Source organism: Spinacia oleracea, chromosome 3 (assembly GCF_020520425.1).
Source record: "Spinacia oleracea cultivar Varoflay chromosome 3, BTI_SOV_V1, whole genome shotgun sequence".
Lineage (NCBI taxonomy): Eukaryota > Viridiplantae > Streptophyta > Magnoliopsida > Caryophyllales > Amaranthaceae > Spinacia > Spinacia oleracea.
In genome coordinates, this window is record NC_079489.1 from 152,852,840 (window position 1) to 152,864,708 (window position 11,869).

The 11,869-nt window shown below is 36.8% G+C and overlaps 1 protein-coding gene across 1 annotated transcript; it reads right to left on the reverse strand.

Moving 5' to 3' along the window:
• Nucleotides 1–1,319: 1,319 nt before the first annotated feature.
• Nucleotides 1,320–2,471, reverse strand: LOC130469998 (uncharacterized). The gene is made up of 3 exons (XM_056839550.1): nt 2,085–2,471; nt 1,719–1,979; nt 1,320–1,626 (listed from the first exon to the last, which is right to left on the reverse strand). The coding sequence occupies exons 1-3, from the start codon at nt 2,289–2,291 to the stop codon at nt 1,435–1,437; spliced, it is 660 nt and encodes a 219-aa protein (XP_056695528.1). The 5' UTR covers nt 2,292–2,471; the 3' UTR covers nt 1,320–1,434.
• Nucleotides 2,472–11,869: the final 9,398 nt, after the last annotated feature.

An 11,869-nucleotide genomic window follows, 5' to 3' on the forward strand; every position in this document is an offset into this window, starting at 1 on the left:
TGTTTTCAAACTTATTACACGTCTCATATGCATAGTTATAACTTTCTAAGGCTCTTTACAATCTATTATTTCACATTTAAGGCTAATTGGGTCGTTCTAGGTCATTTTTAGGCAAAAATGATGTTTTCGAACCCAACTTTGAACCAAAGAACCTAAGGAATGTTTTCAAACTTATTCTATGTTTAATATGCTTATTTACAACTTTCTAAGGCTCTTTACAATCTATTATTTCACATTTAAGGCTAATTGGGTCGTTCTAGGTCATTTTTAGGCAAAAATGATATTTTCGAACCCAACTTTGAACTAAAGAACCTAAGGAATGTTTTCAAACTTATTACACGTCTCATATGCATAGTTATAAATTTCTAAGGCTCTTTACAATCTATTATTTCACATTTAAGGCTAATTGGGTCGTTCTAGGTCATTTTTAGGCAAAAATGATGTTTTCGAACCCAACTTTGAACCAAAGAACCTAAGGAATGTTTTCAAACTTATTACACGTCTCATATGCATAGTTATAACTTTCTAAGGCCCTTTACAATCTATTATTTCACATTTAAGGCTAATTGAGTCGTTCTAGGTCATTTTTAGGCAAAAATGATGTTTTCGAACCCAACTTTGAACTAAAGAACCTAAGGATTGTTTTCAAACTTATTACATGTCTCATATGCATAGTTATAACTTTCTAGGGCCCTTTACAATCTATTATTTCACATTTAAGGCTAATTGAGTCGTTCTAGGTCATTTTTAGGCAAAAATGATGTTTTCGAACCCAACTTTGAACTAAAGAACCTTAGGCAAAAATTTAGGCAAAAATGGCATTTTCATATGCATACTTTACTTACTTGTTTAGTGGCTCCTTAATCATCAAATTTCTCTTCTTCTGTTGAGAATCAAATATGTAGACCTCACGTTTAGACAAGCAAAGAACTAAAAGCATCCAGTGACTCCTACATACAAACAATAAACGTATGTAGTTAGAAAAAAAAAGTTAAATTTATAACAATCAATTAAAAACGAAGTTCAAAGTAATTTTCATACTTTTCGTAGTATGGACATAAGATGAATGTCTTAGAACTAAGTGCACTCATGGACCTCGTCATGTACAATAGAATTCGATCTGCATCGGACTTTAACATGGTGGCCGAGATCATCTCCGGGCACATGAATCCAATACTATTGGGGTGACAATCATCGTGAAAACACAACTCACTCAAAGCCCTATAATATATAGTGTAAGAACGTTAAGACAATCATAAAAATCAAATTTAGGGGCAAAATATGAATTTAGGTAACTCACGAAACAAAAACTTGTATTATTGATATATTGAGCCATGCTCCCGAGAGAAGTTGATCGGTGTCTTCAACGTTGACACTAATTTCAAAGTCCTTTTCCACATTGAATGTCCTTTTTGTGCAATGTGCCTTAACGTGCTACCCTTCTTTTAATCCCAACATCATAGTTTTCATCACATTGCGCTTACCACTCAAATTTTGCACTTTATAATTTTCAAGGAAATAGGTTTTTGATTTAGTGTTGGACGCTTTTGTTCCACTTCCCCCAAGCACTATCTCTTTCCCTTTGTTCCCTTTCCCTTTAGGCTCTTTACTTGTAGGCTTGTTTACCTGAGGTATGATTTTCAAATAACGATATACATATTAGTGAGCATACATGGTATAATAGTTCTACTTCAAATTATCATGCATATGTTAGTTACCTCCTCATTCGTAAGCGACACCAAATGCTTTGGCCACTGAGTGAAGGTACCATGAGCTTGAGCAAGTTTCTTAATATATTGAGAAGGCACGGGGACGGGAGCTTCTTTGTACGCGGGCTCAAAATCATCAACGCTCACTTTCACGTTATCGGACGTGACGTCGTTGTGGTGATCAAGGAGCAACTCTGGACATATGGTACCATAGGCAACAAAGACTTTCTCCGAGCCTATGTTCAGGTATAGATGGCACGGGACAGGTTCCTTATTATTTATTTTGAACAATAACGCAAATACAATGTAACATGTTAGAAAAGTTCAATAGAATTAACTAGAAACAAATTACTTGAAAAACACAAATTATCATACCGTAATGTCGGCAAATGGATCTAAACCCCCGGAACGACAACTACTATGAACATTTGCGTCTATCCTCATCTGGCTTGGTATTTGGACACCAAGTTCTTTAGCAAATGTGATAAATTTCTCCATAACCATGGCATCCATCTTGGAGTTCATCTCTTGTATTGTCTCATCTTTTACTCTTTTGGTCACTCTTGCTTCCATATCCTCCATCTCCGCATCTCCATACCGTCGAAAGCTACGCCGCTCTCCGGTCCCCCACACAGCTTTGATGCCTACTCCACCACCAAATGTTAGTGGTCTCCCTTCTTTAGTCTTACCAAGTGCACGAGATAAGACATCATCTCGTGCACTTTTGGGAACAAATTCCCCTTCATCTTGTTTCCTTTTCCATTCATCCTACATGAAATCAAATGGTTTTGAGAAAAGTTCAACACTTGGTTTCATATTTAAGAACATATATGAAATTAGAGGAATCACAACATTACGCAAAATTGTTAAATGAACTTACAATATTTTCTTTGACCTTTTGTGTGCCCTCATCCGGCAAGTAAGGATTTCCTTTCTCATCTGGTACCGATCTTGCAAGAAGCTATAAACATGTCCTACTCGGCAAACTTGAAGAAATTGTAGACGCAGAGGAACCTTCAGATGACGAAGAAACTGAGGGAATTTACCCTTTTCTCTGCCATTCACTTGTCATTTCAGCATATGATTTCTGTCCCATATGATGAGGATATATGTTGAAAGATTGACTTTGTCTTGCTTTCTCACTTATTTCCTAATTTTAGGGGGGTAAAAGAAATTATTACAACAAAATAAAACTTAGATTATACCAAGACTTTAAATAAGAATAATTTTTATACCTCAGCTTCTTCGGAGGTACGTATCTTCACAAATTCCTTCCATATATCCTTAGTTATATAACTATACAAATCATATGGCATCTTTTCATCTTTTGGCCTTTTTCTTGTACCCCGGATCCAACCAGTCGTCAATCTTGATTTGAATTCCCTCCAACGCTTATATGTACAACTGAATTTCCAAAATAAAACCGGTTACCTTGACGTCTTCCCACAAAGTGTCTTTTATTCCTTGTGAAACATCTTCCCAGGTTCTGATCAATATTGAAACCTTTGCGCGACTTATCTCGCCAATGTGATTCTTGTAATCCGTTGCCCATTTCCCTGTGGGTCGGTCCAAGTGATCCCATTCAATTATTCTTGGAACCCCGGGCATGGATTTTATTCCTTTTGTAGGGCCTCTTGGCTTCTTTTTTTGCTTTTGGGGCACTTGATTTGGTGATTTGTTAGATGGACCTGAATTTGCGTGTTGATCTTCATCCATGCCTGACGCTACTGCATTGGAAAATCATCAAAATTACATACCTTCAAAAGCAGGATTTTAAAAGAAAAATAAAGAACTGATCAGTTCTGTGCACTGATCTGCACAGTTCTGATCTGAACTGTACAGATCAGTGTATAGAACTGATCAGAACTGATCAGAACTGACCAGTTCTGTGCACTGATCTGCACAGCTCAGATCAGAACTGTGCAGATCAGTGCACAGAAGTGGTCAGAACTGATCAGTTCTGTGCACTGATCTGCACAGTTCTGATATGAGCTGTACAGATCAGTGCACAAAACTGGTCAGTTCTGATCAGTTCTGTGCACTCATCTGCACAGCTCAGATCAGAACTGTGCAGATCAGTGCACAGAACTGGTCAGTTCTGATCAGTTCTGTGCACTGATCTGCACATTTCTGATCTGAGCTTTGCAACATTTTGGAACAGATCGAAACCCATAAAAGACACCATCAATCATGCATGCTGTCATTATTTCGATTCTAACCCAAACCATATGCATAGTTATAACTTTCTAAGCCTCGTACTAATCTATTATTCCACATTTAAGGGTAATTGGGTCGTTATAGTACATATTTAGGCAAAAATGACGTTTTCGAACCCAACTTTTAACTAAAGAACCTAAGGAATGTTTTCAAACTTATTACATGTTTTATATGCATAGTTATAACTTTCTAAGTCTCGTACTAATCTATTATTCCACATTTAAGGGTAACTGGGTCGTTATAGTACATATTTAGGCAAAAATGACGTTTTCGAACCCAACTTTTAACTAAACAACCTAAGGAATGTTTTCAAACTTATTACATGTCTCATATGCATAGTTATAACTTTCTAAGCCTCGTACTAATCTATTATTCCACATTTAAGGGTAATTGGGTCGTTATAGTACATATTTAGGCAAAAATGACGTTTTCGAACCCAACTTTTAACTAAACAACCTAAGGAATGTTTTCAAACTTATTACATGTCTCATATGCATAGTTATAACTTTCTAAGCCTCGTACTAATCTATTATTCCACATTTAAGGGTAATTGGGTCGTTATAGTACATATTTAGGCAAAAATGACGTTTTCGAACCAAACTTTTAACTAAAGAACCTAAGGAATGTTTTCAAACTTATTACATGTCTCATATGCATAGTTATAACTTTCTAAGCCTCGTACTAATATATTATTCCACATTTAAGGGTAATTGGGTCGTTATAGTACATATTTAGGCAAAAATGACGTTTTCGAACCCAACTTTTAACTAAAGAACCTAAGGAATGTTTTCAAACTTATTACATGTCTCATATGCATAGTTATAACTTTCTAAGCCTCGTACTAATCTATTATTCCACATTTAAGGGTAATTGGGTCGTTATAGTACATATTTAGGCAAAAAAGACGTTTTCGAACCCAACTTTTAACTAATCTACAAATTAACTTGGTGAAAAAAATAGTTGCCAAAATAGTACCTATCTCACTATTTCTCTTTTTCAACATAAAATCCTTCATCATGATCTCGGCGCGTATAACTCATGTCAACATCGTCAATCATTTGAGGGATATGCCAGGAAGAAGGTGGAATCTCATTAAACTGCTCATCATACTCTTCTTCATCATCTACATCCTCAACGCCAAGTATTCTTCTTTTGCCTTCCAGAACAACTGACCAACTACGATCGGCAGGGTCAACCATGTAAAAGATTCGTTTAGCCTGTGATGCTAATATGAAAGGATCTGCAAGATGCCCAACTCGACTAAAGTTTACAAGTGTCAGGTACCCATGTTCATCCTTTTTGACACCGCGACTAATATCAACCCACTTGCACCGGAATAGAGGAATCTTAAAATACTTATATTCCAACTCTAATATTTCTTCAATGACTCCATAGTAAGAGTTCGTCTTATCTACAAGTGTTCTATCTTTTATACTAGCATACTCTGAAGACAAACATATTGCCGTAACACCACTTTTTGCATCGTCGTTTTGTCATCTTGTCGCTTCGTGTAAAAAGAATAGCCATTGATGTCGTACCCCTCATAAGATATGACTTGACATTTAGGACCATATGCCAACCATCTCACCATGTCAGATACCTCATTAGGCGTGTCGGAAAATTGATCCATCACTCGACGCTTGAACCATGTGAGGAATGAACGATTATGCTCTTTTATCAGTTGAGGACCATTTTCTGAAGGATATTGCTCTCTAAGAAAGTTCATGTGCTCAGCCACGTATGGATGGACTTCACTAAGACTTTGCACCACAAACAGTTCAACCTTACACATCATTTCAGAACCGATTGATATCCTTTTCTTGCCAATTGTACCTTGACCCCCAAGTCTCCCATCACGTCTAGACTTTGGTACTCCGACTTCTTTCAAACGTGCCATATATTGAGAAACCCATGCAGCAACTTCCTCCGCGACGGTTCGTTGGACAATACTAGCTTCAGGTTTGGCCGGATTCATCACTCTATCTTTCAAGGTACCCATTTCCCGTTCAAAGGGATACATGTACCTCATACAAACTGGCCCACAAAGCTTAATTTCACGAACAAGATGAATAATCAAATGAGGCATCATGTCAAAGAATGATGGCGGAAAATACTTTTCAAACCGACACATGGTCTCAAGTACATCGGCCTGCAAATCATCCAGTATTGTTGGATTGATCACCTTGCTACAAATTGTGTTGAAAAAGAAACACAATCTTGTAATGGTATACCTCACTTGTGGCGGCAATATCCCTCGAATTGCAACCGGCAGCAATTGTTGCATCAACACGTGACAATCATGAGATTTCATTCCAACTAATTTCAAGTCAGACATGGACACAAGTCTACGAAAATTTGAAGAGTAACCGGCAGGGACCTTTAAGCCATGCAAAGACTCACAAAAGCTAACTTTCTCCTTTTTAAACAAGGTGAAACAAGCTGGGGGAAGGTACCAGCGTTTTCCCCTTTCTTGAGGTGCCAACTCGGAGCGACCCCTAACAGCCATATCTTGTCTAACTTTAGGCCCATCCTTCGTTTTCCCTTGCATATTCAACAATGTCCCAACAATGGCATCACAAACATTTTTCTCAATATGCATTACATCCAAACAATGCCTAACTTCCAAATCTCTCCAATATGGGAGATCCCAAAAGATAGAACTCTTCTTGTAACCACCACTTGGCTGACCTTTATAAGGCTTACCAAACTCTGTCTCAATGTCTTTAACCCGTTCATAAACCTCACACGCACATAAGGGGGCAGGAGCTTCTCTCATCTCCAATTCTCCATTAAAAGCTTCCTTCTCTTTTCGAAATGGGTGATCTTCAGGAAGATACATCCGGTAATCCATGTACACATCTTTCCCACAAAATTTTAGGCGCCTCGAGACCAAATCATCATGACAAACTGGACATGCCTTCTTTCCCTTTACAGAATACCCTGACAAATATCCATAAGCCGGGAAATCATTTATCGTACAAAAAATCATGGCACGTAAAGTGAAATTGGTTTTGGTGTATGCATCAAACATCAACACCCCTTCATCCCACAACAATTTCAAATCTTCAATGAGTGGCTCTAGATACACATCTATGTCATTTCCGGGTTGTTTAGGCCCAGAGATTAAGAGCAACAACATGATGTATCTACGCTTCATGCATAACCAAGGAGGCAAATTGTATATGGTGAGAAGAACCGGCCAAGTGCTATATTGGGTACTAAGTGTCCCAAATGGGTTCATTCCATCCGTGCAAAGACCAAGCCTGAGATTCCGAACTTCTTCCCTAAAGACCTTGTACTTTCGATCAATGTTCCTCCATTGTGGAGAATCAGCAGGATGCCTCATTAACCCATCTTTCTTCCTCCCTTCGGCATGCCACCTCAAGAGTTTTGCAGTTTTCTCTTCTGAGAAAAGGCGCTTAAATCTTGGTATAATTGGAAGATACCAAAGCACCTTAGCCGGAAAAGGTTTCTTCTTAGTTGATGTTGCATTATTCTCCACGATCTTGTAACGGGACAATCCGCATCTTGGACACTCATGCAGATTTGCATACTGCTTTCGATACAACACGCAATCATTTGGACACGCGTGTATCTTCTCATAATCCATACCCAAAGGACACATAACCTTCTGGGCCTCATAGTTAGACCTTGGAAGTTTGTTTCCTTCAGGAAGATTACCAGACGTGGCCTCCAAAAACTGTGAAAAACTCTTGTTGGTCCAACCATTTTCCACCTTTAAGTTGAAATATTCGATGACGGCACCAAGTACAGTTTGTGTAGAACCAGGATATAACGGTGTTGCGGAAGCTTTGATTATACTATCATACATATGAGGACGCTCAACGAAATGATGGTCTTCCACATCATGCATCATATCATCTATCCTATCTTTCTCCTCTTCTTCCTCACTTTCAACACCAATATCATCCTCAATTTCATTATCATGACCATTATCACAATGATTATGCTGACTCGAGCTCGGCATACTAGAACTTGCCCCATGATCTATGCTCTCACCATGCCATGTCCATGTCGTGTAGTTACCCTTAAAACCGCGACGAACTATGTGATCAACAATATCATCAATATCCCGATACCCCCTTGAATTATTGCAATCACAACATGGACACAGAATTAAACTTGATTCATGTTCTGATTGATGTTTCAAGGCAACCTTAATGAACTCTTGAATCCCTTGTAAGAACCTTGTAGAAAATCGTTTACTACCATACATCCAACTCCGATCCATTTTCAACCACTAAAGATAAAACAATATGACCAAATTTTGTCAAAGGTTAGAATATAAACTAGGCTATTCATATCATTATAAATCCATGGCTTCCAACAAAACCTACCATAACTAATAACAAGTTCCCATAGTACAATTCATTTCACATCACAAATTCACAAACCCGAATTTTGTAGCAAACCCAAAACATCATTTCATCATCTAAATTCATTTCATAACCTACCCAAACCATCTCATAAACCTACACAAACCCAAAAATTCATTTCATAACCTTAATTCAATAAAACCTAAATGTAATAAACAAATAAATTGAATAAAACCAACTATTATAATAACCTATTACAATTCATCAAAAACTACAATTAAAATTCAACAAAACCTAAATCTTAAATGTGCACAATTAAAATTCAATTAAATAATATCCACAATCATAATATATTCAATCTTAAAATTCAACTAAAATGTACAATTAAAATTCAATCAAAATATCCAGAATTATAATTAAAATGCACAATTAAAATTCAATTAAAATTCAACTAAATAATATCAAGATTAAAATTCAATCTTAAATGTAAATAATACCTAATTAATTATTGAAGAGAGGAGAGACAACACATGGGGCGGCGGCTGTGAGCAGGGGACGGCGTGTAGGGGGCGGTGGTAGTAAGGGAAGTGCGCAGGGGCGGTTGTGAGCCGCGACGGGTGTGAGAGCAATTGCGGGTGAGCTGCGGCGACACTGTGCAGGGGGCGACGGATGTGAGAGCAAGGGCAGGCGAGGGAAACGGCGGGTGAAGACCAATTCCTTGGCCGTGGGCGGCGGCGCCGGTGAAGTGAATTGAAGCAATGTTGTTTGTTTCGTTTGGTGGGAGTGAATTGAAGCACTGTTGTTGTTTGTCGCAAAACCTAAGTCAGAATGAAAAGTTGAAAGGAATAAGCGTGAGCAAGAAATTGAGGGAAAAAAAAAAATTCCAGTGCGTCGCAGATTTACAAATCAGCGTGGCAAATGACTCTAGGAGCATCCTAGAGTCATTTGCGTCGCAGATTAGTAAATCTGCGATGCACTTGATTTAGTAAATTGCGTCGTAGTTTTACTAATCTGCGACGCAAATGACTCTGGCGGGCATCCTAGAGTTATTTGCTTCGCAGTTTAGCAAAGCTGCGACGCAAATGAGTATATTTTATGCTAAAATTTGTTATTTGCGTCACATGTTCAGAATGGCGTGGCAAATGCGGGGATGCAAATAAGCCTTTTTCCACTAGTGGTGCCTTGTATCGAAAGTCTACGTGATATTGTGGTGGTCAGGCGTGTGTATCCTGTTGGTGGTTACGACGGGACAAGACAAGGATATGTGTTTGGTTCATTGTGTCGAAAGTCTTCTCGGCAATGTTGGTCGGGCGGCGAGTTCTAGGAAGGTGCCCGAAAAAAATTCGTGTTGGGAAGGCCCAAAACGGACAATATCATACTAATGTGAGAGGACGGTGGCATACGGCCCAAGAAGTTCTCCGTTCCAGACCCAACACATAGTAATGCTAGTTCACTAAAATATTTTTTCTCTATAATTTTCATTACCACCCAATTGCCAAATTGAAGAGGGAAATTGATTAAGTATGTTAATTTATATAGAAAAATAACATCAAGTTTGAGATAAAGTTATATTATCACAGATAATACAATTTCTTTACTTGTCGAATAACACCTAGATTTATTCAATTCCCATTATTTATTACCGTTTACCATACATATGCCATATTAGCCGAGCTAACTACTTCATTTCTAGCTCAAATTGTCACCTCTTTTTTCTTTTAGAATTCTGGTCAATTTAAAATATAAAAATATAATTACCTACTATTATTTTACTTTCAAACAAATCAACTCTACGAAATTACAACTTTAGTTACGGAGACGGATTGGTGTACCTCGAGGATTACGTGAGAAATGGAAGCACAGTTTGCAGTTGCCATTTGCGCCTCGTGGGAAGCGTGGGGAAAGTCTTCTACTCGTTGTTCGAAAATGCATATGGACAAGTAATGAGTTACGTGTTTCATCTTTGATCAATATATACTCATATTTTTTTATTTTTTTTTTCTCTGGGACATTATTTTATTAATAAAGAGTCGTACGATAGGTAAAAGAGAAACAAAAATCTAACAAATACATGAGAAATTGAATTAAGTAAATGCTTCTTTCGTTAAAACTACGGTAATTGAATACATCTTGTACCGTAGAACGTCTGCTGTATATAACGCTGGAACATTCAACTTTTTCAGAGAGAGAGTCTAACAATTTGGTGTAGCTGCGATGAATTTAATAATCAATTCTACTTCCATTATTCCATTTATACTTCTTACTCCATCCGTTTCTTTTTGTTCTTTACGTTTTTCTGTTCGGGTGTCTCAAAATGTTCTTTACATTTCCTTTCATATTATCACATAAATGCTTTAATATTCTATCAAAATTTGTGTTTAATGATTATTTTAACCAATTAAATTATTTGGGTCATTTAATTTTCACATTTTTCTATTAGAATATTAAAATATTCCCACTTTTCTAATATCAGATTTTTTATTAGAGTAAAAACATTAATAAACGTAATTATCCTTATTTAAATAAATAAAATAGAGGAATATCAATACACATTATTTAGTCGTCCAACCTAGAGAAACAGGAAGAGTAGTAAAATCCATTTCAATGATTTTTTGCATAATCACAAAGTAATAATTATGTTTTTTTTTATGAGAACAAGATACATTGTCCAAGACAAAAAAAACTAATCATCCCATTAATTAGTTAATGGTCTTCTTCATCGTCTTGTGACCCATATGGCCAAATCTCAACCTTTTTATATTCAAAAAAATGTAAACCTAATTACACGTGACGAAATTGACCTACACCTAATTACCCGACTAGTTTATACTTCAAAGTAAGATAGAAGAACTCTTGAACCATATTGGCTTGTGTTATTTTTGGACGATAACGATCTTTATTAGTATAAATTTATTATGTTTTTGGTATACATTTGTATGTTTGTTGATGTTACCAAATACACAAGGAATTTTACTAGTAAGACTTTTGCTTTATTAGTACAAAAAAAATAATCTTTTAGGTAGTTTTCACTACCAATAACAAATAAATTTATACCAATAAAGTGTATTAGCGTCCAAAAATGACACAAGCCAATATGGGATGAGACCCCTTTGAAAGATAAGGATAGTGTTAAGAAGTCTGAACTGAGCTGGGTAAATCCTAATTTTCATGAAATCTTACCCGAACTTACTTTTTCTAAAACATGGTGAACAGAACCGATGACCAAGGGAGAATTTTCCACCTGAGGCTAGGGGTGAAAGTTTGGTAGGAAAAAATCGAACTGAACCGAACCGAATAAGAATTTTGGTTCGATTTTTTTTTTATATTCGGTTTGATTTGGACTGAGATTTTAGAAAAATTTGGTTTTATGTTTTGGATTGGACTCAAAAGTCTGAAACAGAATAAACTGAACTAAAACCGATTAAGCAGGTACCTAACTCTCATGGCTTAAACAGATAGAAAAGTATAACAAAAGCCCAAAAATTGGCTAAAAACAGGTATAATATAGGCCCAAAAACAGGCCCATGAAAATTCGGTTTTATGGTTTGGATTGAACTGAGAATTTAAAATCTGGTTTGGTTTGGTTTGGATTAAAATGTTATTTGG

Coding starts and splice junctions, on each gene's coding strand:
- LOC130469998 (XM_056839550.1), bottom strand. CDS start 2,291: ATGGAGGATATGGAAGCAAGAGTGACCAAAAGAGTAAAAGATGAGACA. Junction 1,980..2,084: donor ATCCATTTGCCGACATTACG/GTATGATAATTT, acceptor ATAAATAATAAG/GAACCTGTCCCGTGCCATCT. Junction 1,627..1,718: donor TGTCGCTTACGAATGAGGAG/GTAACTAACATA, acceptor ATCATACCTCAG/GTAAACAAGCCTACAAGTAA.